The sequence below is a fragment of the Boleophthalmus pectinirostris genome, unplaced genomic scaffold (genome assembly GCF_026225935.1).
Source record: "Boleophthalmus pectinirostris isolate CB_2022bp ecotype Guang Dong unplaced genomic scaffold, ASM2622593v1 HiC_scaffold_19, whole genome shotgun sequence".
In the NCBI taxonomy this organism is placed as follows: domain Eukaryota; kingdom Metazoa; phylum Chordata; class Actinopteri; order Gobiiformes; family Gobiidae; genus Boleophthalmus; species Boleophthalmus pectinirostris.
Window position 1 is genome coordinate 22,811,512 of NW_026571140.1, and position 27,899 is coordinate 22,839,410.

At 38.4% G+C, this 27,899-nt stretch overlaps 2 protein-coding genes and 1 long non-coding RNA gene across 8 annotated transcripts in view; 1 reads left to right on the top strand and 2 right to left on the bottom strand.

Moving 5' to 3' along the window:
- Positions 1–11,880, bottom strand: rufy2 (RUN and FYVE domain containing 2). Of its 3 annotated transcripts, XM_055154292.1 has the most exons (20): positions 11,567–11,880; positions 10,208–10,394; positions 7,211–7,384; positions 6,987–7,104; positions 6,269–6,370; positions 6,064–6,187; positions 5,858–5,922; positions 5,710–5,775; positions 5,560–5,629; positions 5,364–5,465; positions 5,176–5,292; positions 4,999–5,091; positions 4,383–4,457; positions 4,196–4,293; positions 1,886–2,005; positions 1,631–1,760; positions 1,450–1,544; positions 1,326–1,374; positions 1,165–1,245; positions 1–1,096 (listed from the first exon to the last, which is right to left on the bottom strand). In XM_055154292.1, exons 2-20 carry the CDS (start codon positions 10,281–10,283, stop codon positions 953–955), a joined length of 1,899 nt encoding a protein of 632 aa, XP_055010267.1. In that variant the 5' UTR covers positions 10,284–10,394; positions 11,567–11,880; the 3' UTR covers positions 1–952. The 3 variants fall into 3 exon arrangements, with proteins under 3 accessions (XP_055010267.1, XP_020796994.1, XP_055010268.1); XM_020941335.2 differs by lacking the exons at positions 10,208–10,394; positions 11,567–11,880 and adding an exon at positions 8,187–8,478; XM_055154293.1 differs by lacking the exons at positions 1–1,096; positions 1,165–1,245; positions 1,326–1,374; ... (3 more) ...; positions 10,208–10,394; positions 11,567–11,880 and adding exons at positions 2,282–3,646; positions 8,187–8,478.
- LOC129409148 (uncharacterized) overlaps positions 6,945–27,899 on the top strand; it is a 26,896-nt gene continuing 5,941 nt past the window's right edge. The window contains exons 1-3 of one of the 2 annotated variants that reach the window (XR_008632270.1): positions 6,945–7,121; positions 7,218–7,437; positions 8,017–8,193. This is a non-coding gene — a long non-coding RNA (uncharacterized LOC129409148). Of the gene's footprint in view, positions 7,122–7,217; positions 7,438–8,016; positions 8,194–27,899 lie in introns of those variants that run through there. The other variant, XR_008632269.1, reaches the window with a different exon arrangement.
- Positions 22,548–27,899, bottom strand: part of fam120b (family with sequence similarity 120B) — a 9,683-nt gene continuing 4,331 nt past the window's right edge. For all 3 annotated transcript variants that reach the window (XM_055154289.1, XM_055154291.1, XM_055154290.1), the window contains 4 exons: positions 26,715–26,921; positions 26,239–26,383; positions 23,878–24,121; positions 22,548–23,094 (listed from right to left, as the gene is read on the bottom strand). In XM_055154289.1, the coding sequence (XP_055010264.1) occupies positions 23,070–23,094; positions 23,878–24,121; positions 26,239–26,383; positions 26,715–26,921 (621 nt within the window). In that variant the 3' untranslated portion in view covers positions 22,548–23,069. The remainder of the gene's footprint in view (positions 23,095–23,877; positions 24,122–26,238; positions 26,384–26,714; positions 26,922–27,899) is intronic.

The following is a 27,899-nucleotide window of genomic DNA, read 5'->3' on the forward strand; positions in this document are numbered from 1 at the left end:
TTTACTTACAAATGTGACTTTAATCAGATTGCTACACAGTTAATTTTCTTGGCAAACATCATTGGCAGAATGTATCCAGCAAAAGGCCACAGTAATGATCAGATTGTACTGAACAAATCTGTTATGATTACAGTAGAAGTAATGAAAGTAAACCATCAGCCTGGCCTCATTCAGAATCATGCTGAACATAGGCCATGTAAAAAGACAAAAACAAAAAAAATGTAAACTATCTGCAGTAGAATATTAAAGACATTTTAGGCAGTTCAAAACCCTCCTGTTTGCAGCAGCAGTACAAAGTGGTTCTTAAATTATCAGATAAAACCTCACTTAACATTGTGCTTAAAAATATATACACAATTTAATATTTAAATGGCACATGGGGAATCATGGTCAGTGCCTCAAGTCTCTTCTCACTGATTGAAATTGTCCGTTTGTGGCAATAAGTTACTCAATAGTCCTGGTCCTTTCAGCACCACTATTTTGAAATGTTTTTAACATGGACCATTTTGCTAATATAGTGTTAATAATGTAAAATTGTCTGGTCCTGTGGCGGGTGACAAATTGATCTACTCTTAATGTCATAAAAATTATAATAAGTAGACTCTAATATGGCACAAAATGTAAAATATGGTATAATATGTTTTTTTTCTGTCTAAAACGTTGATCCGTTTCTAGCAAATGCTTTAGCTGACAAACTAGTAATATTTTATGCAATAATTTTGTTGTTTATGTTGGTAGAAATTTAAGACTTAATGTGAAAAACACCTGAATAGTAGTTTATGGTGCTTAAAAATAGGTCCATGTTATGGAATATGGTTATGAATGCAGCGAGAGTTCGAATAAATAAATATAATACAGAAGTGGCTTGTCCATGCATTCATAGCAGCGTTGGTACAGTTAAATGATATCTTGTAGTATCTGAGTTGAGGGTAGAGATGGTTCCCTGTCTGCTTTATGTGGTGTTGGAGGAGCAGCGTTGGAGGAGGAGGGCGTGGCACGTGTCACACACTCGCACCGGTTTGGGCGAGGCGGGCAGAGGCAGCTCGTTGTCAGAGCAACTGTTACAGAAAATCTCTCCACAGTTTCTACAGTGATGCTGCAAACAAACAAACACATTTAAATAAAATATTATACATGGTGTAGAGAGGAAGTGTGAAAACTTGCCTTTCGTCTGGAGATGGAAAACTCTTTCTCACAGAGCTTACAGTGAGTGGCATCTTTGTCCTTCAGCCAAACCTGACCACCCTAAAAAAATTCAGCCAATTTACTTAATGATGCTCCTTCTCTATTTGGCATAAGCATGTATGTTAAAATAGTGGCTTTACCTGGAGGGCTTTGTTGGCCTCCTTAATGTCTTCAATCTTCAATTTAGATCTGGAATTATAATCAATTGAGGAATTCAAATTAGCCATATTAAAAGAAAAAAGAAGTAAAATAAATTAAACATACTCGCTAAGTTTAGAGCCGAGTTCCTCAAGTGCCTGCTCCTGATCTTCACAGATCGACTTTAGCTGAATGTTTTCATCCTGAAGACGATGAAACTCCTAAATGTAAAAGCAAACAATGTATCAGTCACATGGACTACAACTACACAAGATAAAATGATTATTTAAAATGTATTATTTTCTACCTTTTTTAAACCATTTATCTGTAGAGCCTCTGCGCCGAGCTGAGCTACAGTGTCCTTTTCTCTGTGCAGATCATTTTGTAGTGTCTGCCTCCACTCCCTCTCAATCTTTAGGTCAGTCTCCAGCTGCTGTCTGTGAAATAACATCACACAAAACATCAAACATCAAAACAATCATATACAGCATTTTATTTCAGTCACTGCTTAAAACCAAATGGAACTGTTAACATTTCATTAGTTATATAATTGGTTTCTTACAGTTGTTTCTCCCTCTGTGCAATCTGCCGTTGCAGGCTGTCAGCTTTGTTGGCAAAGTCCAGCTTGAAGCGCCTGGTTCCCTCTTCGGCGGAGGTGCGATGCCTCTCAGCCTCCTGTAATCTGCACCATTATAACCAGGAACAAACTCAGGACCATGGAGAGAAAAACTCAAATGTGGAAGAGGATGTCAAAAAGAATAATGACAAAGTAAAAATGAACAGAGGATGAGGATGCAGTTGAAGATGGTAAATGTGAAAATGCAAAAGGACAATTATAATTTTCCTGATTTGAAAGGTGAATATATAAGTTCAAGAAATTCCCCCAGCCACATAGTTGTTCTCAGTGTTGTTATATAAATAATTATTATTTTTAAAAATGCCAAAAAAATCCAACAACTTAAAACAACTAATTTTATTGATCATGGTGCGTGACAGACAGTATTAGCATGTTAAACAACATTATTATTAACTAGGGGGTATCTCTTCAAAAAAGTTTCAGGGAGAAGTACATGAGTAGAATGGTTACTTCTAATACAGATTTAAAATGCCACAAACACACATTCACATCCTGTATCCCCTGATTAAATGTTTATAGTACGCAGTTTTCCAGTACAAATGATTCACAAGTTCAACTTACTATCCCAGTTGTATATTAAACAAATATTTTAGTCCTGTTATGTTCATTTAACATTTACAGTTCAAACCAATGGGGGGTAAAGGCAGAGCTGATCACACACATGCAGCGTAAACCCAAGCACGAGGCCTCACACGAGGACTCCAGTCCAACCAAGCTGTTCAGCAAAGTGCACGTGGTGACATGCAGGACCTGGTGATGACCTGTTACTAGGCAAAAGATAAAGCACTAAAATGCCTACTTAGAGTTTAAAGGTGCACTACGTAAGTTTTCTGGTGGAGGGTCAGTCCCCTAACATGACCAACCCAAGATTCATATTTGTAGTGAGTTTGAGCTCACAAATATAATGAGACTGAATCTTGCTGCACAAGATTTTCCATTACCTGCTTGTCTCATGAAAATGTTATTGCTATTGTTATTGGAATAAATTTTATTGTATTTATTCAATTACATTTATTCAATTATTTTTATTTCCAAATACATACTTGATTAAGTGGAGTATATCACTTATGTTTTTTTTGTAGAATATTCCAGGCAAAACAACAACATCTCCATAGAGAAAGGAGAAGGTTTCAAGTCCTCCTAAAAACGTACAGAAAACCCCTTTAAGGTCAGTTAGTGGTTCATTCATTACCAGTGGACAAGTGCCTCACTGATGCTTAAGCTAGTCAAGTATATCACTACTGCTCAGGGGTTAGCTTTGTGTCAACGGTCAACTTGAAAAAGAGTAGGTTTAACGTACTGTACTGTGGTTAAAAATGAACACATTATTGCACTGTACAGGAGTCTGGGTTAGTATTTTAACATTTTCAACAATATCACATAATATGATATGACAATATGGTTAGGTGTTTGAATAAAATGAGTATACATGGTCCTCTGCTCTTTGGACCTTTATGTGCTACTAAGTCTAAGTAACACATACATAAAAAATATAAATAATCTTTCGGCTCTAAACCAAAATTGTGCTAGAAAACACAAATGACTAGTTAAAAGTAAATGGGGTCTATTAGCAAACTTCAGAAGGAAATGTCCTTGACCAGTTTGTACTGATGCTCTGTGTCTGTGCTGGCACACTTGACAAATGACATAGCGAGTGTTCTCGTCTGACTTAAAAGATCTTTGTCACTGCACAGAGCAGAAAGATGGGTTGAATTATGAGGTATGAAGTGATCAAAATGAAAAGATGAATGAAGAATGGGTCAAAGCCAATGGACAGAGAGCAGAAGAAAAGAGGAAAAGAAGGAAGAAAGACTGTCAATACACAACTAATCTCCCATAACGTCTTACTTTATATCTCAATAGAGTTAAATGAGGAGGAAAATGGAGGATGCCATAAGTGATCATTGTAAAATTCTATTAAATGTATGCACCTAACTAAATTATTTCAATATAATTAAACATGAATATAACTTTTAAACATTTATAGACACATGATGAATAAATCACTAAATCAATGTAGGTGGGATGGGAGGGTGAAGTGGGATGAGAGGGCTCACAAGGCTTCAATGACCAAGCATTACATTACAGGTACAAGCAACCCAAATGAAACTCACAAATGGTGCATGCTTTCATTGTTCCTGAACCAATTTTGATATGTGTGTTTATGAATTATAAACACTAACTGCATCATGGGGCTTTCAAAAGGGGGTTGAAAATAGTCCCCACATTCCTCACCTTTGCTCCAGTTGTTTCATGGTGGCAGTGATTTGATTGGTCTTTTCTTCTAGTCGGCTGATCATGTCATTCTTTTTCTTCATCTCATCGTCAGAAGTCTGAGTCAAAATTATTCCCACATTACAGATGGATTTGCACTTTTGCAGATTAGGCTAAATTATATGAGCTACACTGTTCAAATCCATACCTGCATCTTCTGGTACATCTCAACATTAATGGCCTTCACCTCATCTAATTGATGCCTCAGACCAATCAGCGTGTCCTATGAACAAATAAAATAAAAATTAAATGTTATAGTTATCAAAGGTCCAATTTTACACAAAAATGATTCTTGTGAGCTTTAAGCCACGTTAAAATGTTGTTAACTTCTCAAAAAAGTTGTGTTTAGTTTCATTCACACGTTTGAGGAATCCTTTATTATTAGTCTGTCTACATCTCCAAAGCTCAAAATGCTCTGTTCCACTTTGTGATGTCATGAGATGGTAGTTTTAAAGTTAACAGCTACCTTTTACCTTTAGTTCAGTAGAGATTGGCACTTCCAGGCCTGAAATAATCCAAGTGATTCTAGTGAAGGTGTATGGAGGTGGAGCACTTCTTGCATTACCACATAACATCACAAAGTGGAGTGTTTTATTTTTATTTTTTTGTTTAACGTGTGAATGAAACAAACACAACACTAGGTATGTTTGTGATGAGGAAACTTTATAACATAAATCAGAAAACAGCATAATATGGCCCCTTTACTACTTTGTACAAATATAATTTTTACTGCTTTATATAACACAACATTTTAGTTTCAGTACCTGTTTTTCATGAATGTCTTTTTCTAGAAGTTTCATTGCCAGCTCCATCTCCTGCTTCATTGACACCTGGGCCACCAACTCATTTTCCACATCCTTAAGAGAAAGAAACATGTTCAAAATACATGCTAAAGGGTTTTACTAAATAAACGGTTTCTGACAAAGCTGCTTTGGTGTGACCTGTCTGAGCTGGCACTCCTCTTTCAGTTGTCTCCGAGCTTCATTGTACATTTCATCCAAACCCTGACGAGACTGTTTGTAAGTGTCTCTCTCCACCGAGACATCACCCTGGGTTACCTTAAAAAACAACATGGGATCAGAGCTCTCAATTCTCTTTCAGTGTTTCTGTTGTTTATTTATGCTCTTACCTCTAAGTGCTGCTGTGCCTTCAGTAATATTAGACTGTTTTCACTCCTTAGCTGCTGGTTTTCCTCCTGTAGTTTGATAATATTGTTTTTTGCAATGGCTAACTGCGTGAAGACAAATAAAAAGATGTCATTAAAAATTTGAATATTCTTTGGACATTTCAACCCTCTCCTCAGTAGTGTTTTTGCGCTTTCTTACCTCTTCAATGAGTTTAGAGTTTGATTTCTCTAATGAATCTACTCTGCCCTGTAGACTGTGTACAGTTGTGCTAATGAAGACAAATGAGACACCATATTACAGAAATGAATGAAATTACATAACACCTACGGGGCTTTAGTGGTTCCTTACTTGAGCTGCCGGTTCAGCTCTTCAATGTAGTTCTTTTGGTCCAGTATCGTTGCTATCTGGCTATTCCTGTTGTCAAGGAAACAGAGGGACTAGAGTTACAGTTTTAGCCCAGACAGAGACAGAGAGTGTGCGCGCTGTGTGTGCATACCTCTCCTCGCTCCTGTAGTCATCAATATCACTCTTCAAGTACATGGAGAAGTCTATTACACCAACCTATGGGACAATTAAAAAAAATACAACATGAAAGAATTTCCCCAGAGCTCACTAAGAGTTAATGTAGTTAACCTGAAAAAATAAATGTCCAAGATTTCATCTGTTGATTCAAAGTAACATTTTAAGTACACAGACAGTTACCTGTGTATCCAGGTCCTCGCCTTTGACACAAAGATTGGCATCTATGACATTAAGGCCCACCAGCAGGCCGACTATTACTGCACCCTCCTCCTCCAGCATCAGGGCTGAATTCTCATAGAAGTCACTAAAAAGCAAAGACCAGTCAAATACATGCTATTTATTTATTATAATTTATTTATTAGTTTGTGATGCTCTGTTGGTGTACCTGAGCAGATCCTTCCGAGTGATGAGTAAACGCAGATAGTCGGCCAGCCGCTTCTGCATCAGAGCCAAGCGCAGCCAGGCTCTAGCTCTTCCCAGTGGAGTCCTGTGCAGCACAAACATAATCAGATTCAACGCAATGGAAATAGAGCAGATATTGCACTCATGGCAACGCACACTAAATCTGTGTAAAGCAACACTTTAGCACCATACCATTACACCTATTGGATCAGTAACAGTGATTTTTTATTTTGAACTACAGGCTATAATTTGTTTTCAGGCACATTCTGTAAGTAGCCAGTTTAAAAGTTAAAACCTGTTCGTCACAAGGAAGCTGGCCTGACTCAGCAGCCCCAAAGGAAACAATGATGTTTCCATCATCGACTTTACAACTGTTCCTCATTTGGCCCATGTGATAGAAACTAAAAATCACCTGATTCATTGATATGGGTTTGTAAATGATACAAGTATGGTTTTGTTTTTGAAACAGTAATATTATGAATACACTCTTAATTACTGTAAAACTAAATACAGATGTATGTATGGTTCCAGGCATTCCCCAGTAATCACAGATGGCTCAAATAATATTGCGCATGTTGCTCACAGGCCTGAGCAGGATTGTTAAAGTGAAAGTAAAACGGGTGCTTTCTTTCTCTGGTCACATTCTAGAGATACTCTGGCCGCATGTGAATAGTAAACACGGCTGTAATACAGAGGCTTACTTAAGTCCTGGAAGGTCTCGCACTGATGCCGAGATCTCTGCTGCTTCAGGGCACAGTTTTTCTACCAACTCAAGAGGACCCCACAGAGACTTGTTAAAGCCCAGGAAAGACTTCTTCACTGAAAATGTGCAAAAGGTATTTTTAGACGCTATAAACTGATTTTTATTGTAAGAAAACAGCTAGTTCACATCTGAGGCTAATGAACCATATTCTGACATGTTTACCTTTAAGGCCATGTTTGAGGCAGTGCTCCATGACAACGAAGAACTGCTGCAGAGGGGGATAGTCTGAGTCCAGGGTCCTCCCGAAGCTCAGCGCAGACTCAATCAGACCCTTGATGCTCAGCTTGGCCATATTCAACAGGTTAGCGCGCTCCATGGCCATCGGGTCACGGAAGGCTGCAGAGAGACAGGAAAATCACAAACAAAACAACTGTGAGTCCTGAGTGATTGTAAGTACAGTTTTATTATACACTTACACATAGTATGGCAGGGGTGAAAAGAAACCAGTTACAAGTATTGATATCAAATAAACAAGTATATGATAATTGGACAGACTTTCAAACATGCACTTGTAAATGAATATTAAAAACTATGGAAATTGTGGTTTACAGCAACTTTATTCAGCTTTAAACTATTTAATTATTTGACCTTTGCATACTCTTTCCTCCACTGCAGAATGGAAACACATTTTTTATTTATTTATACATTTTGACAATTATACCTTTCAAACTTTTTTGCTTGGTAATGGTACACTGGCTATACAGTAGTTGATGTGTATATGAACAATACTGATGATTAGCTCGAATGAACTTTGTGAGATGCACCTATAGCACACTCTCTGTAATGGTCCACAGTTTTGCATTCTAAAAGGTAGAAGGCAAAAGGACAACTTTAGCAGATGTTGTGTATTGAATATTAATATTGTTGAATATTTTAAGCATACCAGAGGCCTATAGAGCACAAAGCACGACACACAAAGACATATACTGTCTTTGTACTTCTACATAAAAGCCACATGTGATCTGCAGGGCTGTGTAGCCACCAGGGACAGCGGATGAGAGCATCTCATGAGAGCACGATGGAAAATCAATTGGTTACACAGAGACTGGTGATGTCATGTTATATCAAATTAAGACGCATTCAAGAACATTTATAATAAACCAGTGAACGTCGAAACAGCTCTTTGTTTACGCTGTACCTTGCATAGTCCACTCCCCAGGTAGAGACGTCCTGTGCTCCGACACTTTGGGCAGGACGTGAATACTCCCTGAAATGGTCTCGGATGCTTTCCTGGCCAAAGCAAAGATAGGAGCCTGCCATCGCCCGTCTCCTGAACCTCTCGCACTGGCACTGCTGCTACTGCTGCTGTTGGCCTTATCCACACCTCCAGATTTATCCTCCTGCAGCCTCAAAATCCCAAACACCTGAGACTTTTCCTTGTTGCCGTCCGCTTCAGCCAAAGACAAGTCGTGCTCAGCGGACGATGCCATGTTGGTGTACCTCTGGACTCTGGATCGCAGTTACAGCATTGCACACGCCAATCTCAGCGGCAACGGAGTAAAAAAATCAAGCTGCAGACCCACATAACAACGCTCCGAGATTAGATCACCGGTAAAAACAATGACAGGTCTGCAGGATAGTGTCAAAAATACAAACGCGGACACCGAAGCGTAGGCGTCAGGCAGCTACATGGCGAAAACTCGTTCCGCTTACCGCCTCTGCAACCGGGGAAAAATCCGATTTCCTGGACATCGTGGATTTGGGGTTTGTTTACAGCGCGCAGTCCAAAGCAATAGTTGCCCTCTGACGGTACCGCTGCTCCCACCACCAGAGGGGCGGTGTCAGAGGCTCACGAGAGCGGCCCAGAGCAAGACACAAAAGATAAGCACTACGTAATCACTACAGTTTGGTCACTAGCGGCCTCTGGTGGCGGCATGGGAGATTACATCTTCACACACGGGCCACACGTAATTGGAGTAACAACTCTGAATGTTATAGGCCTGATTTAATGTAGTTACCCAATTAAAAAATTTATATATATAAAAAAAAGAAGCATAAAAATAGAGAGACTTGTGTCAACATTTATATAATTATGCCTTATTTGACACCAGTTTCTTGCATTTTTTTTTTTTAGAATTAGACTTAGACTTCGACAAACTTTATTGATCCACGGGAAGGGAAAAGGGAAATTATTTGGACATAAGAGTGAGTTGTTGTTCAGTTGTAGGGAGTATTATCTGTTACATAAAGGTGAGCTGTTGTACAGTTGTATGGAGTATGGAGAATGGAGTCCTGTATCTCTCACTGTTTGAGTGGAGATGTAGGAGCCTGCTGGAGAATGAACTCTGCTGTCCCTCTATAGTCTGGTGCAGTAGGTGAGATGTTGTACTGTTGTAGGGAGTATTATCTGTCCCTCTACAGTCTGGTGCAGTGGGTGAGCAGGAGTGTCCATGATGGAGAGCAGTTTGTCCAGTGTCCTCCTGTCCCTCACTGTGACAAATACCTCCGCCTCACAGCCGATCATGTATCCAGCTTTATGGATCAGTTTGTCAATCTGCCCAATGTCCCTTTTACTTATTTTTGCTACTTATTTTGAATTTGTCATAACCATTTATTTTTTGCTCTTTGTTATCATTATATATCGTGATGTGTGAGCTACTGTGTCCAAATAATTTCCCTTGAGTCAATAAAGTGTCTCTAAGTCTAAGTCTAAGCCTATGAGAGACAGTAGCTCAGTTGGTAAATATTGTTGCTGAACCACACTGGCCCACAGGATGGTGGTTGCGTCCTAACTTCCACAGATGAATGCATGTGTACTGTTGTTGTGTCCATAGGCAAGACTCTTAAAGAATTTCACCCCGAGTGTCTGCATATGCTGGTGTATGAATATGTATGAATGGGTGAGTGGTTCCTTGATGTAAAATGATTTGGGTGTTTTGAAAGTAGAGCATTATATAGATGTGACCATTTACTAGTTATTCTATGATCTGTATCAGGATAAATTCTTAAATAGACTAAAATGGTAGGCTTGTAATAAGAAATGGGGTATATTTTAAAAAAAAGCTCAAAGGGGTAGAATGTCGTCCTTAAATTCTTTCCCCCAAGCCACATGTTTTTCTTTACAAAATATATGTACTTATATCACAAACTTTTCTGTTCATCTTGGACTAAGACAGAGAAAGTAGGTCAGATTAAACCAATATTTCTGTTGACACATACCTTGACTGTAAGCCAATCTCTCCATGCTTTCACTGTGAGTGATGCCCCAGCGGTGAAGGCTCTGAGGGGAGTACATTGTGTATGACGGTGATTAGACCAAAAGTCACTTGGTCTGCTTTTCACAGCTTCTCTTGTAGCTTTGCTTTGCTCTTGTTGCGTCCAGTTTAGAGACAAGCCTTGGGTAAACCTAAAAACATAAAATCTAAATTAAAGACGATGATAACATCTTGTTAAATACAGACTTGGCAGGATGAGCCATTGATGAAAAAGTCACTTGTGAAAGCATCTGTGACGTGGGAAAATGAGGCAAAGCCCTATATTTTGATGAGGAAAATGTAACCTGCATAATCCAAAATAACAGACATGAAAGACACCTTAGGAGATGTTTTATTCTGCCCAGGGAAAGAAGCTCCATCATCTAAATCACACTGGAAACATTTTGTGGAGAATTTAATAGAACCACTCAATCAGCTCCTGACCATGAACACTCTTTGTAATCAGTGTCAGGTCAGCCTCCTAAAAACACATTTCTATCAAATATTGGGAAAATAATGCTGGGTTCTGTTTTGGACTTTATATTTTAATCGGCTACAGAACATTTCAAAGTGTTTTTCTCTGTTTTCTTCTATTTGAAATTTGATTAAAATTGTGTCTTTTTCATTAAATTTTAATTATAAAAATTATAATTGATTTCAGTACTTCTCCTGATGTGTTGGAAACATCACTGAACACAGTGACAGGATTTGTTATTGAATGTTTTTACTGCTTTAGTCTCACTCTCTAATATTTTAAGCCTGACCAGCATCATATGACTGTTTCCTACAGCTCACTGCTGTGCACGGTGCATGACTGAGTATAATATGGCTAAGTCAGAATCTGGCAATGTATGTTTTTAACTTAACAGTTGCTGCTTTCTTGTCTTAATTTTTTTCAAGTGTAGTCTGCATATAGAGTAACATACAAGAGCAATACCTAAAATGTTCAATTGTACCAATGTATAATAAAATGATAAATGTATCATGTTGGCAAATTTATTTAGTTTTGCCCTGTCATTTCCCTCCTAACTACTCAGCTTCATGTCATCTGAACCACGCCTTACTATATAGCCTACATTGCTAAACAGCCCTAATCATGAGGCCATATGATGACTGGAGAACACAGCAGACCACATGACAGACATTACCAACAACCAATCACAGCTCAGCATCTAGCTTTTGTCCACCAATAGACAAGATGCTGTTGCAGCCTATTAGACTAGTACACCCCAGAACTCAGTCATAGTACTAGAATTCATAGCCAGGTTTTAATGCAATTTAGAAAAATGCCTGTCCAATATCGTTGTGTTTAGTGATGTCTTACCTCAGAAAGTAATGTCAGTTCATGCCTCGGTGGTTTGGTAGTTTGAATCCGGGGCTTAGCATGTCAGTCGTCTCTGCAGCAAAAATGAAACTGATTACATCGCTAGACTTGGGCATTTTGTGGATTTGAGCTCTTTTTTATGAGTTCATCTCTCTCAATGTAACTGAAAAGTCGCTTGCCCGATTCATTTGCGCATTATGCCGGTGCACGCTGTGGAGACATCCCCGCTCTCTCCAGCACAGCCGCAGATGACAGGGAGGAGGGAGCGCCGAGCCGGGCAGAGCCGTATCCAGCCTCAGGATGAGAGGGAGGGGCCACGAGAACATGTATTGAGCACAGGAGGGATGGGCGTTAAGTTGGTTGTGAATGCAGGTTTTACATGAATGAAAAAAAAATGAATGGGTAATACTCAATTTACCAAAGCGTAAAATGTGCAAACATACAGAGACCTATTGAGAAATTGAGATTTAGAACAGTGCTGTATCACCAATTACACTCCCCTTATGCAATTTAATACATTATCTAAATTTAAGAATATGGTGACCTGCAGATTTATTAAAAAAACTCAATTATATACATTATATATGTATATAGGACTGTCCAAAATCTAAATGTGTACCAAAATTGTGGATAGTTTGGTAGATAGGTCACATTTTTCATTGACAATATTGTAACCATAAAGGTGGTTTGTCGACCCGCCATTAGATGGCGTGCCATATTTCTTAAGTTTCACTGTAAAAACATTCACACCACAGGCAAGACACCACCAGAGGTCGTCATAACCCAAACATAATTTAAAAAGTTCATCCATCTTAGAACGTATTAAACCTTGAGACTCTTGTAATAATTAAATTAGTGTAAGTGCAGATTTTAAAGAAGACTACATATTTTCTCTCTCTCTATGTTATATTTACTTGCAATAGTCTGTACTATATGTAGGTTCCAGCCCACTTCCACTAGGTGGCGTACCCGCACTTTTAGAGGACTGCGAGGGATAATCAGCTTTTTTCCTATTTGTTCACAACTGAAGACACAGCCATTACAACAAAAACTTGGATTAGGATTGGGCTACTTTGAAGAAAGGATATCAAAGAGAGCATCAAGGTGAAAAGCGGTAACAACACAGTGACTCCAGTTATCCCTGATGAATATTTATCCCACATCAGTCCAAACTATTTACATGAAGCTGCAGGAGCACACATCAAACGCCTTTGTTAGGCAGGGCCACTGTCACCTGGCAGACTCCTCACGTGGGACAGTACAAATTAAAGGAACAAAACAATGAATAACACCAATTATTTAGAAAAGCAGTTATTATCAGCAACACGCCACAATACAGGGCCCCCTAAATTACAAGGGCAACAACTTGACATAGTGTAGCGAAGATGAAATGTTGAGTCAGACACAGTTATTACAAGGATCCAAAACAGACCTTAATTTAGTGGACACACAGACGACTCCAGCGGTGCAAGTGATAGTTAAAGGATTTATACAATAGTGCCCATTATACATTAGAAGTTGCATAGTGTTTCGTCAACATCCAACAACATTTGAAGTGGGATTAATATCAAACTCCTCAATAAATTTAACAGTCATCTTAGAGCTCCAACGCTGGGACGGTTAAAAAAAATATTGTGCAAATCTTTCCATTGCAGAAATATATTATGAGTCAGCTTGTCAAACGGCAGTCTAAACGTCTCTTTTCCTTTGAATTGGCAGCAACAAAACCCACAAATACTTTATATGCATGACTTTCAGCATCACTCCTGCAGTAATTTTGGCTGCCTGCGCGTGTCAGCAGAGAGCAGTGGAGCCCTCCCATACCAAACATCCAGCAAAAACATCTCCTTTTGAGTGACTGAAGGTCTCAAATGTGAAAACCATTTGGACAGAATCAGCAAATGAGAGTTGTTTTGGCATGGATGGCAATAATACTAAATATCAATGGCTCCCCATGGCTTGTTTAAAATGTACAAAAGGGACATTTTAACAGAGATGTAGATTTTAGAACAAGATTTAGTGTTTCCCAACCAGGGGACCAGGGAAATGTTTCAGATTTTAAAACCTTAAATTGAAAAAAAGTTTTAACTACAGATGTTCTTTTAAGCAAATTTAACATCTTCAAGAACATTTTGGAGGCTCTAGACATCAATATCATTCAAATAACAAAATAATTAACAATACACTACTATGATAAGCGCATCCATTGAAAAAGTCGTTTTCTGATGCAATTAATGATCAACCTTATGTTACCACTTTAAAACAATATTAAAGTAAAAGCTGTCCTCTTGAAATAGCCTACAGTTTCCCACAAACCCTGAAGGCAACATGTTCCCTTTTTGTTTACAGGATGATGCCATGAGTCCAAGCTTTATTATAGTCTGCACCAAAATGCAATGCCAATGCTATGACAACTGTACGACAAGCCTGTCTGCTTTGTTATCAGCACCAAACCAAGAGACTCAGCATCCCAATTTGTCTCCACACACACACAAATGGCCTATAACTGTGACTGACATATTTATCTACAGAGGAAAGGAGGGGAGAGGACTCGTGGAGATATGCCCCTAAAAGCAGACCAGTCATCAGGTGGTCAGATACTGTGTAAGTGTGTGTGCTGTGAGCTACAACATGCTGAGTAAGCACTTGGTCAGATAATACAGTAATCGTTGTTTGGTAATAGAGCCACTTTTCCCAAAGCTCAAGAGGTTTGCAGTAATAACATGTGATAAATCTGGTTTGGAAAGAAAGAAAAAGCGAGTCAGTGCTGTAGAAGCAGGGGTGGAAAGTAACTAGTTAGAAACTTACTAGTAGTAACTAGTAAGTTAAAGGAGCAGATTTTTTAAGTAATTGTACTTTTTGGGGTGGATTTTTAAACTTAAAAATTGAATATAAATCCAGTCATGTAGTTGTTCTTCATTACATTTAATCATTACTACTAAGTACAATCCAAGTCCCAGTCCACAGCTGTCTCAGAGCTGTATGTGCTCGACTCTCTACACCTACAACTCACATAACAGCATTGCATCCTATACTCTGATTAGCCAGAGGTCAGAGAATACGCAGATTCTGGTGTAAAACAACTTAAAGAACTTAGATTTAAACTATTCAATTTAGTTTTATATAAGACTGATGACTTCGTATTTTTGCATACTTTGTAGTTTTACTTGGCAGCAGCACTTTTTCTTGAGTGCATTTTTAGTGTAGCTGTACTTTTAATTGGGTATGAGTTTTCAGTACTCTTTCCACCACTGTGCATGACTCATTCATGTTCAGAAGTCTTTCTGCATTTGCTAAACAGGACAGGCTTTTCCAGTGAAGTGTGTATGAAAAGTCTTTCCCAGACCAGTGATAAGTGTCACCTCTGTGGGGGCTTTGACACCTGGACGGGTGTGAGGGGGGAGAGGCTGTGACGAGTTCAGCCTTCACACCTCGCTGATGGGAGGAGATGAGCCTATGATCCCATGTTACCTCTGAGTGCACGCATACAGTCTCAGCTCCTGAATCTACAAACAACACAACAGATAAGAAGTTTGGAAAAGTGTCACATCATAAAAAGTCACAGTACAAAGACATACTGGTGCATTATCTATGTCTATATCTATTAGCCTATCTCATATATTTAGCATATTTTAGGAGTACAAGAGCATATAAGTTATTTTACATTATGGAAATAATGTGTGTCTCGTTTTTGTATTCTAAAATTCTTAAGATAAACATCAGAGCATTCAACAAATGGGAAATGTATAACTGTCAGTGGGTTTGCCCCCAAAACAACAAAAGTTAATAGTCTAATATTTTGTAAATTTCATCAACTCCCAGAAAAGTGCACTATGGTGCTCTGTACACACATAGAAATTAGAGAACATACAAGTCAATTAACCCATGTACTACAGTAATAAAATTTTATAGATTCTCAGGTCTTCAAAATTAGGATTTTTTTTTTTTATTTTTTTTTAAAGCTCTATATATGACCAATTAGGACAGACATATCGAGGCTCACACTGCAGGGATCTAAGTGTTTAGGACCAGTGTGCCAATCCCATAACCTCTCTGACACACATCCTGCTTCTTTTACCATTGTCCTGCTAAAGAATCCTCATTTGTACCATTTAAAACACCACTGTCAAATCTTCTCATGTCTTTTTATAAAAATGGGGATCACAAAATTCTGCTGTGATGAAATGTAAAAAAAAAAAAAAAACAATAATAATACATTATAAAAATAAAATTATATATACAACTATTGTCCTCAATTTACAAACCTATTTGGTTGTTTTCAGATTATAGATTGTGTTATCATGCCTGAGAAAAGGGGAGTAGAGGCAGTTTAATACACTGTATTGTATTTTCATAATATTATTTTAAAAGAGAAAGAACATTTACTTTATATTATTGCAGTGACTGTCAGATTTTGCACACCGTGTACCATCTAAGATATTGTTTGGCTTTCACATTTTATCCGAAAGCCAAACAATATCTTAGAGGCCTAAATTAGGGTTAAACATGGTCTAAAATGAAATGAAATGAGACTAAACCATGGATAAGGTAGTTCTAAATATTGACAAAACCAACAGATTTGTCTCAGATGAAATAAATTCCCAAGCTGCAGATGGCTATGTATACCACCAGAGACAGTCCATGTACTCCCAGTCATATGAAAGCCAGTTTGAGAAACACTATATTCATGTACTTAATAAAATAATTGGTATAGGCATATTGTGAAACACAGCAATTTTTTTTAAATTCTCAACTTTTCAATACAGCAGTATTCTGTCCTACCTCTCAGGGGAAGGCTGTGGGTGAGTTTTGCCGTGTTTCTGCTAAAGGGAAATGTCTGTTCACAATACAAAGCCTGGTGAGATGACATGTACCTGCTGAAGACCACCAGTCTAGACCCAACACAGGCTTTCTGCCACAGGGTGAGCCACTTCAAAGACACTTTTATATCAAATATATTTAAGGTATAATAAACACTTCACTTCAACCTTTGGTGGTCTTCAGTGAACATAGCGAGTGTGAACGTAAACAATGTAAAAGCAAAATATACAGGCTGCACTTTATTTATGGAAAGAAAGTTCTGTTTTTATTTGTTTGTTTGCAGCTAGCAACAAGTTATATTTTCAGAAAAAACTAGTAGGCTCATGAGAGGATTTAAACATTATTATTATTATATTCTTATTTGGGGCAATGATGAAAACATTTAATCTGGTAGAGCAACAAACAAATGTACTATTGACATTTAATAACACAAACAAATTCTAAAGCTTATATTTCTAATTTGTTGAACATGCTTTGTTCTATAAAGCAAGGAATTACAAAACAAGGCAGTTGACTGTATACAAATATATGTAACAAGGCAGTGACTGTATCCAGGGTCCAGCCCAGCCCTGGTGAGAACTTTGTAGAGTTTGGAGTAATGAGGACATTTAGCACCTGGAGTCGTGTGCTTAAGGGTTAACCAGCGTGTCATCTCTGTCATTGGCAGCTCACACACTACGCTCTAATATTCCCACAGGGATATTGATTTTAGTTCCTGTATCTGCAAACAACTAGCAGTGATGTGTGTTTTCCCATGTGGACACTAATTGGCTCATTTGGTGGTAAATGAGGAAGATGAAGAGGATACAAAAGTGATTATAGAACACAACACATAAATGCAAGAAAAGTATGATTTTCTTCTATCGTTTAGTGAATAGAAAGGTGCCATGTTTTTGTTATGTTCACTTAACCTCGCTGACATTGGTAATTGACAGGATGGAGGCAGATGTTACAGTAACAAACAGCCCTTAAACAAGCAAAACAGTGACAAACGTTTGCTCAGTGTCTGTGGCATTAGAGGTCTTACAGGTTGAGTTACAGTTTATCACAATTTGTTTACATAAAGATTTACAGTTTCAAATACAGAGATTCAAAAAAAGCAGCAGTCCCCTACTGGCTTTTCCCATCAACAAAACAACAGGTATAGTATTTTTTATTTTGTAATAGTGTAGTAGCAGGGGTTTTAAATCAAATTATTGTACTTGAGTAAAAATTTTGGTTTCTCTTCCCACTTTCATTAGGTCTTCAAGTGCCAAAAGTTTACATTCTCAGTATTAAATGATTTGAAGATTTTTGTTTCTCCTTCAGGTATTATTGTGTTGTACTAATTTTTTTTGAAAATACCAGATTTGTACATTATTTTGTCATTCCAATTACATTAAGAAAGTAGTTTCCCCACTACTTTGTACTTCTACTTAATAATTATTATTTTAAAGTAACAGTACTCTAATTTCAGTATAACTGTTGGACACTGTACCAAACCCTGAATAATATTGTAAGACTGAAGCCACATCTTAGTATCACTATCACACTACATTATAGCTTACCTCAGTTTAAATTGGGTTAAATGGTGTTCTGGTCTACTCATGGTTTTGTTACTTTCAGTAATGCTTCCATTTTAAATTTGAACTTTTAAAGACAGAAATAATCTTGTGTATGGAAAAAATAAGAACCCCAACACAGTTCAAACTGGAAGTTGTTAGGATATGATAAGTTAACTATTAAGGTGAACCTGCAACACACTCTGCTTTGGGATTTCCCAGTTTTTGTGACTTTCGACCTTTTGGCTTTTCCTTCCCTCTGAACCTGGAAGTTTGAGAAAGCATTAAAGACAAGGAGCTGCTCATCTGTGGAGGGTTAAAGCGTTACAGGACAAACGCAGAGGGGAAGCTGCGATGTTTTCATGATTCATGTACTAGCAGACAGGTATGCCATTGAGAAAGTTCAACAGTGGGGGATGACACAAGCATGCAAGAAATGATCCAGTTAAATGATGAATCTATATAAAAAATACTCCCATATGTTGTTCCGTTCAAATCCACTTTAGACTTTCACTACTTTTAATGTCTGGTCTCTTTTAATGTGGCAACTACAGCCCACAAAAACACAGAGACAATGCAAAACAATGGATATTTTTTGACTATTTAATTGAATAGAAAATATTTTCAGATGCTATATGGATGGTGGTATTACTGTGGTTGAGTCATTTTGCACGCACTGCTGTTCTAATAGTCAGTCAACATCACAATCCAACAAATATTCAACTTTAGAGCGGTTACACGGTGTGGTGAACTGGCAGGTACACATTACTACCATGACCAAGAGGGGAATAAATTATGAAGCCTGTGGGGCAGAACCAAAGACATCCAGTGATGAGGAAAACATATTGAAAGTTTCCACTCAAAGACACAAGCCAGAGAAGAAAATCACTATAGGATATTTCAGTGTTATGGTGAAGAGAATTGAAAATATTAAACAATTATAAGACAATAATCAGTTTGCTGTATTTTATATTTAAGTTAGCAAGTTTAATATATTTGAATTTGAACAAATGATTGACTCTTGCATTATTTAATTTGCCACAGGTTCTGATTCTGGTTGGTTAATGGCCTCCAAATGGACACTTTAGTAGTATGATCTACTAATATCCATATTATCACTTAATAGGTTAGTTTCGGATTGTTACTGAATGTTGGGCGTCATCTGGTTTATACAATGAGACAAAATAATGGCTTGAATCTGGAAAACATAACACATCACTATCCAAAGTCTAACGATATGTCTCAGAGCTACAGAAGTCAATCACTATTTTACAACCAACATAGCATTAACCATAATTATTTTCAAAAGCAACTGTATATTTAAAATGTCTGAGTTATGAGATAGTGGAGACTGCGGAGGGAAAAAGAAATAATGTAAAAAATACAAATTGTTGGACATTACAAAAAATACGATAATAGTATTTAAATAATGCTGTGAGTGGTCAGCTGGGCAAACAAGCCATAGGAGTGATTGACATGAGGAGATATGAACGAGATAGTCATAAAAAGGTCTGTAAACACACAGAGTACACCTCCACATATTAATAAATATATGTGTATACAATAGAGTAGGGGTCCCAGGAGAGGTGTCTCTGGAGAAATGGGCTGACATATGGCCAGCAGACAACTACACTGGGTGTGTGTGGGTGGGGCCGCTGGGTGCTCGTGTGCGAGGCCAGATGAATAGGGCAGTGGTTGGAAACAGTTGAAACACAATATTCATTCAGTGTTGCCTTGCTGCTGTTTGTGAGTGGGATGGGCCGGGGGGGATGAGTATTACCCCATATTATGAGGATGTTACTTTATTTGCCCTGCAGCTCGTGGGAACCGTTTGAGGATAAAAGAAACTGGGCTACAATTCAGACCATGTGCTGCAAAATATAAATAATACATGTTTTTTATTACAGTAACTGGGTCATGCTTGAGAACAGCCTATTTTTGTTTTAGCCGAAGTGGTTCTTATATATCTGGAATATTTTGATTATGTATAGCATATTATTATATACTATTTTACAAGCCAGGAATTATGGCTATCTATAGTCAAAATGAGTGGAAACTGCAACTTTGTCATAACAATTCTACCTACTTCTTATAGTTTTCTCCATATTTTAAAATAAAGTTTAATTAAAGTTTAAAATCAGTGATGCATGCAGCTCGTCCTGTATGTTGCCCACGTTGGATCAACATGTGGGAATTCCTCCAGTGTGCCAGTAATTCCTAAACATAAACATACAAATACACTGCGCAGCACAGAGCCAGGGGTTGCTTGACGGCTATTTGACTGAATGGGCCCGTTGCCATGGTTACGGCAGCACTTCATCAGCCCATTGAGCGAACAGATGGCCGATGTGCAACAGGAGGCATACGTTTGAATGAACACACAAGGCCCGGTGCACAAACACACACCCGTGGATGCTCTCGCGCTCCGAGGGAGGGTATAGAACAACCAGCAGCATATGTTCCACTAGTCAGAGCGCATTCATTCAAGGATAGAGAAGAGTGGAGGAGAGAGGGGGGAGAGGAGGAGGAGAAGAAGGAGAGAGAGAGAGAGAGCGAGAGAGAGGAAGAAGGGGGGTGGAGGAGAGAGAGAGAGGGGAGAGGGGGAAGAGAAGGAGAGTGAGGAAGAGGAGGGGTGGAGAAGAGAGAGAGGGGGGAAGGAGAAAAAGAGGGGGGAGAGGAGGAGGAGGAGAAGAAGAGAGAGAGAAAGAGGGGGAGTGGAGGAGAGAAGGGTAAGTGGAGGACAGGGGAGAGAGGAGAAGAACAGAGTGATGAAAGGGGAGGCGAGAGAGAGCAGAGAGGGGAGTGGATGAGAAGAAAATATAACAAGGACGGGGGAGGAGAAGCGAGAGAGAGAAAGGGGGAGGAAGAAAGGAGAGGAGAGAGAAAGGAAAAAGGGGGAAGTGTAGGAAAGAGGGAGGAGGAGAGAGATTATATGGGGGGTGGAGGTCAGTGGGTGTTAGGCAAAAGAGCAAAGGGTGAACTGAGGTGCAGAAATATGACAAAATGAAGAGAAGCCATAACGATGCTGGGGTCAACTTTGAGAGGGTCATGTTTTAGATTTAACACCAACTGTGACACCTTTGATATGCAACTTTTTAAACTACTGCACAACTTCTTTATCACATAGTCTAAATCCAAAACAAACACAACCCCACTCCACCAACTTTATATTAGGTTATAATAATAGTTTTAGTCTTTTTCAGTACAACTCATCTTCTTTCATTAGGACTCAGTTACACCAGCAGTTCCATGCAAAAGGAAAGGTCACTGCGTACTTGCGGTGAACACTTGTGGATACTGGTGATTGCCAGAACTTGGTAAATCAGGTCACAACTGTGGTCCAAACCCAAACTCGTGAGTCGTAAGTACACACGCAGTCTGGAAGCTGTTCATTTCTGTTTTGGGCTCAGTCAAAAATAAAGTTGTTTATATTTATAGACTTGGAGTGAATACAGACAGATATATTTGGTTTCTGGCTGTGGAGTATTTTAGGATACCCTTGTCAGTAAGTGCATGCAACTGTAACACATGTAAAAATGTCATTTCTACTAGCACAAGTTACTCTTTCTCACTCTGCGTGTCTCTCTCAATAGTGATAATGTGATGACAATATTTTTAGATACCAAATGTTTCTAATTGTTATTAATGGCAGCTGACACATACAACAAACTAATGCAAAATTGTGCACTTACAAACTAAAATTAATCAGGAACAAGTCCAACTAAATGATCTTAGACACTGGGCTTTGATTTTATCCCACAATAAACAATAAAATGTGGCTTTTGTTAAAGGGACCCCTCCCATCTTTACTGCACAAATAAAAATCATTTGCTCTGTAGATACAGTAAAATTTCACTAAATTTGTGGCCCTTTTAATGCCAAAAGTTAGCATTTTTTTTATTTCTTCTCCTTTTGTTAGTTGATTTTTTCTATCTATTTTCAATTCCTGCTTCCGTTTTACCACAAAATTAGTCCTGTTATTGTTTTTATGCTGAAGGCACAGCAGAACCTGAGCTATGTACCCCACCCACACCACACCCTCCTCACTCACCACTGACTAACTGCACAATCACACAGGCCTGGTCCCTCTCTGGGGCTGCTGTAGCTCGAGGAAACACAGGGAGTGGAGGCTGTGGTCACACACCACTAGAAAAGACAAGAAAAGACTCTGCATGTGACTTTAATAATCACTGAAGCCACTGGTCAATTATTTGTACCCAGTTCAGCGCATTTATACTGGCACTTAAAACAATGTCTCAATATAGAAAGCAATGACATAATGTTAATGTTACAGTAGTAACAAAATACAATATTTATATTTTTAAGGTGTGTAAGTTAACTGGGTTTAAGACTTTCACTTTTGTTTTCTATGACAATGACAATAAGAAGATCTTGAATCTGTTGTTGTCATTGTATCAGTACAGTGTAGTTATAGAGTGAGAGCATATTTTTTAAATCTAGTATCATACGCTCGATACTCCTAATCTATAAAATATATATATATCAATTAGAATATGATTATTTAATTGTCTGTTATACACTGAATAACATTGCTTAGTATGTGATTATTATGCAAGAAAGAAATATGTTTATTTAGATAAATATATTTTATTTGGCAGATTAAGCACTTTTAATAGACAGATTTACAAAGGTTAAATTCACTTCAAACGGCAGTCTTAACTCCCCTAATTTGCCAAAGTGATGTTCTGATTATAGGTTTTGGTACCTGTCATAAAATCTCTCTCTGTAGATAAACCTTTATTATTAGAGTCAGGCCCAGTGTAAACATTACTTTTAAAGATGTATGCCTGTCTATTCACACAGATAAAATATAAAAACAGGCTCTGAGATTAACAACTAATCCACTACTCTATTTTAAACACCATTTAGGTTTACTTACACGCATGGATTGACTGAATCTTCTCAATTCAAAAGTCTCTCTTTTTCTATCAGAAACGCAAATTTACACCACGGTTGACAGAACATCATTTATTTTTTCTTAATCTTCAAACGTCTCACAGGTGATCCCCTTGAACAAACAAACCTGAAATACATTAAGTTTGTTGAGAGGCACTTGACTACTCCTTTCATCACAACTTGGCCTTTCTTCACTAATTTAAATCTTTGTCACTTGTTTCTTCTCATGAAGCAGGTGGTTGTGACCATCTAAGAAAAAATACAACATACAATAAAAACATTAATAAATTCAGTAGACTCTTGCGTTTGTCTGTTAAAGGTACTATATTACGCAAAATTATAATATTGTTACCTCCTCAAAAACATACCTGGAGTTTTTTTTGTTTCATTCACACATTTGAATAACCCTTTATTATGTCTGTCTACATCATAGACTGTATATACAAATGGACACAGGTCACGCACTAGCTGCCGAGTAGGAAATAGGAAGGTCAAATGTGGGCACTTCTGTCTTTTACTGACGCTGGCTCCCATTCACTTACATTGGAATATTGTGGCCCCTCACTCCGTGACTGCTGCGGAAAGCCTTTTCATTTTGGTTTTTAAATGAGCATATTAACCCGCTATGGGTGACGTCACACTAGTTCACTTCTTTATACAGTCTGTGGTCTACATCTTCAAAGCTCAAAATGCTCTGCTCCACCTTGCGATGTCATGAAGCACTTTACCTTTTGTTTAGTACGGATTGGCAATTCCAGGTCTGAAATGGTCCAGATTATTCAAGTGAAGGTCTATGGAGTTTAAATCTGCCGTGGAGCACATCCAGTATTACCACATGGCATCATAAAATGGAACAGAGTTTTTTCTCTTTATGAGAAGAACTCAGCCTTTATAAGCATGCAGGTTTGTGTCTTAAACATGTGTGAATGAAACAAAACACAACTCCAGGTATGTTTTTAATGAGGAAACAACATTATAAAAATAGTGTGATATGGGCCCTTTATATAAACCATATATAATACACATATGTACCTTGGTGCTAGGTGGTATCTGCCTCTATGGCTGAATCGGCCCCTGGAGTCTCTTCTGTTGGCAAAAGCCCCTCTGTTGTGATATTGTTGCGAATAAAAGTCTGGATGCTGTTGTGAAGTTGAGGGGTAGTGTCCTCTGTTTTGTCTCCCTCTGTTTTCATACAAATGATATCTTCTTCTGGCCTCTCTTCTGCCCCTCCATCCTTCTGTGCTATGATGAATGCCTCTTCCCAAGCCCTCACCACCTGCAATTAAAGGTGCATTATGTAACTTTTTGATTGGGGGTCCATCACCTGCTTGTTTCTATGAATTTGTCATTGCTCTGCCTGGAATGTTCCACAGTATTCCACAGTAATTTACTTAAAATCCACAATTCAGAACAGACATACCACAATCAAAAAGGAAAAAAGGGATACCTATTACCTTGACTGACAGGTCTGACTGAGCAGCATTAAAAGATATAGGTCTAATTCACAAAACAAATTTCACTACAGGAATCATAAAGTGTACCTTAACCTTGGCTCAATGTATCATGTTGTTTAAAGCACAAAGGGCAATTTGATCAGTTTTTCTATCATAACAATGTTAAAAAATGAATAATATGTATTGTATGGTCTTAATACCACCAGGGTTTAACTTTGCTGTTTTTCTTCCCTTAGAAACTGAAAAAAAAAGAAAAAAAAACTGGAGGAGGTATGCAAAGACAGTTGTGATGGATTCCCAGTTAAGGGGTAGTTGTGAGACCAGGCGGGCAAAGAAGATATTTGCTGAGGAGACTAAACATCAGGCCTGATTCCAAACAAAAACCAAACTGGGCCCTCCATGATACCACATAGCGCCACCACTGCTCTCCCGCACTCTCCCTCTCCCTCTGCAGTAATGACGGGTGTCTGTGTCTGAGGTACAGAGAGGGAGACGCGCTCCATCTATTAAACAACAGTCCCACAGGGGTTGACTTGGGCAAAACGCAGACAGCTCGGCGCAAATCTGAGCCTCTCCCCCAAACATGCAATGCAGAATTTGTCAGAAAATACTGGCAGAAGATTTGTAAGAGTGGGTTCCAAAGAAAGTATGGGTTCATATTTCTTATGGTTAAGTCGTGTGACACAAGATTCAGACACTCTAAAGGAGCAAAAACAAGGTTACACAGAGGACAATATTGTGTGTTACTGAAATGACTATGGTTTGATACCTTAGAATTACAGAATTATACATCAGTATTTCCCATTAATAGTGGCCCCCATACTCAAACATTCGCTTGCATCAACCATAAATTGCCATCACAAAATCACACTTTGTTGCCCAATGTACTATCATAAACATAGAAATAGATTAAATATACACAGTAAAATACATTAATTATGAGTTTCAAATTTAAAACATTTATGATACTGTAGTCTGCCCGGAGTCTATGGGAAACACTGATACATATTCATGTGTAGGTGTGGGAGTTGAGTAAGTTCGACATAAATCAAGACATGTACAGTGATGTAGTAACAGAAGGAAACAGGAGATAAAAGGATGAGGAGTAACAAAGGCAGCAGAGCAAGAGTCAGACACAGTGGTCTGTAATCAGCCTTGTTGTGTGTCTTAAAATAGAGCACTCCCACCCTATAAACGGAACCTACTATTACTAGCACACTGACAAAGCAAGTCTTCTCTCCAAGTGTGTGTTATACTCAAGGCCACAGCACACATGGAGCTAGTTACAGCAAGGGCCTCTGGGAAATGTGGTTCTATGAGGGGAACCAAGAACTACAAGCAATGATCTGCAGTCAAGTTTGAGGAGTTTGCATTTCTTTTCAGATTAGGCACATTTTCATCAAGTTGTCATCTATTGTATGTGGTCGCCATTTGTAGGAATACATGTGGCTATGGTCTCTGTTGAATCACTTGGTAAAAGAGTAAATTGTAACACTATACAATACATTTATTATGCAAGAGGTGTTAAAATGGAAAGTTTTAAAGGCTGCAACAATTATTCAGAATAATCCGTGACCAACTCTTATCTGAGGTATAAATATAGTATAACACTTCCCATTTAATAGGAACAGGTTTACTGCAAGAACAAATCTAGTAACCTAATTTGAACATATTCTCTATCACGTGATCATCATTTGACATATTGTAGCTTTAACTAGAAATTGGCCTTTTTTCAACATCTCCAAGGCACAAGAAAAATCACTGTTTGAGTAATCGCCTAATAAAAAAACAATCACTGCTGATTAGACAACTGCTAAAATAAGCTAAAATAGTTGCAATCCTAACAGATTCATATAAAATAGTTTTTAGATGTTAAAGTAAGTAAGTAGTTAAAACACCAGCACCACACCATATTTTATCTTCAGAAGTCTCCTCTCACCTGTGTGCCCCCAGTGTCGGGGCTCCTCTCCGGTCTTAAACTGTGGAGTGCAACGTCTGGGTTTGGACTGCAGCTCTCTGCCTTTCTTCAGACAAACTTCTTTGACTTTACTCCTCAAGGTATGAAAGACACTCAAACAGGAGGCCTACAGCAATGAATAAGAAGAAATTACAGTCTGAGTGAATATATTGCCTGTACTGTCTTAATTTAAATCTGTGTCTATTTTTTGGCTATTTTTAATTTTAGTTCAAAATCAGTACAGTAAAATAAAAGCAGTAACTTCCTTATATTGTCTCAACATAAATGGGAATATAGGACCATGGTCTATGTAGTGCCCCTATTTTTAGCAACCCATTATAACCAAAAATAATGTATTTGAAACCCATGTTCTGCCATTCAGGAGATTATAAATATCCATGACTCTTGGTAGATGTTATTGGTTTTCAAAGTAATTTTAATCCATCAGGTCAACTCACATCATTATCCAGCAGCACTAGGTCCTCCACTCTGCTATGAGCTGAGAGATACTTTGACTGGAAAAGTCGTCCATCAAAGCTGTTCCAGGGCATCAGGGCTTCAGAGGTTAGTGGACAGCCACTGGCACAGTTTGCCCCCAGGAGATAACTGAGGCCACGCACATACAAGCATCCTAGCTGTACGGCCCGACTGCACAAGAAGGGTAACTGCAAACCCAAAATTTACTCAATGATAGACAATCATTTTAATTTTGTAGTAAAAGTTCCAACCATTTCCACCTGTATTTTTCTACATTTGACAATTAGTTCAACAAACCTGTAAATTTTAAAACATTATGAGTAACACACAACACAACAACAAGACTCTTAAATCTGCACTAAGGCACAGGGTTTGCCACTCGCTCGAATTTATGAAAATGTTGCTGAGTTGTCAGAATGTTCTGGAATATGGAATTATCTGTGGAGATGACATAAAAATGCATGTTTTATTTAGCATGAAAATCTCTGAAATTGAAAAAAATTAGATTAAAAAATAATAAAGACAGGCAGGTTGTGGACCCTCCAAAGGAAGGATAAAATCAATAATAATTTAATTATGCAGCTTTATATTTTCTAAAACCTTGGCCATTTTTCATGGCAATTGTGAGTAAACTGAAAGTACAATGAGGCAGTGCAGCAGCAGCCTGTGAGCTGAGAGTAATGAAAGCAGAGGCCAACAGCAGGCAGATGTGTGGCTCTCTCACCTGTCTCTGCAGATAGCACTGATAACACACACACACACACACACACACACACACACTTAGCCCTGCCTGCCACCTGCCTCCAGTCAAACACAGCTTCACCTTCGGAAAACAAAGAGCCAGCAGGCACACACACAAAAGACCTGCAGCCACGCACAAACACAAAACAAAGAAAAGAGACAGGAAAAAGAGAGAAAGAGTAACATGAAAAAGGTGAAAGTGTTGTGTGTGTGTTTGTGTGTAATAGACAGAGAGAGAGAGAGAGAGAGAGAGAGAGAGAGAGAGAGAGAGAGAGAGAGAGAGAGAAGAGGGGGGCTGGGGATTGGATATTTGCGTGTGTCCAGTGTTGTGGATGGAGCCTGGTGTAAATAGCTCCATGTGGTGAGCGACTGTCGCCACTCTCCCTGTTTCACTAAATACACTGCACACATGCCAGTCTGTGGAG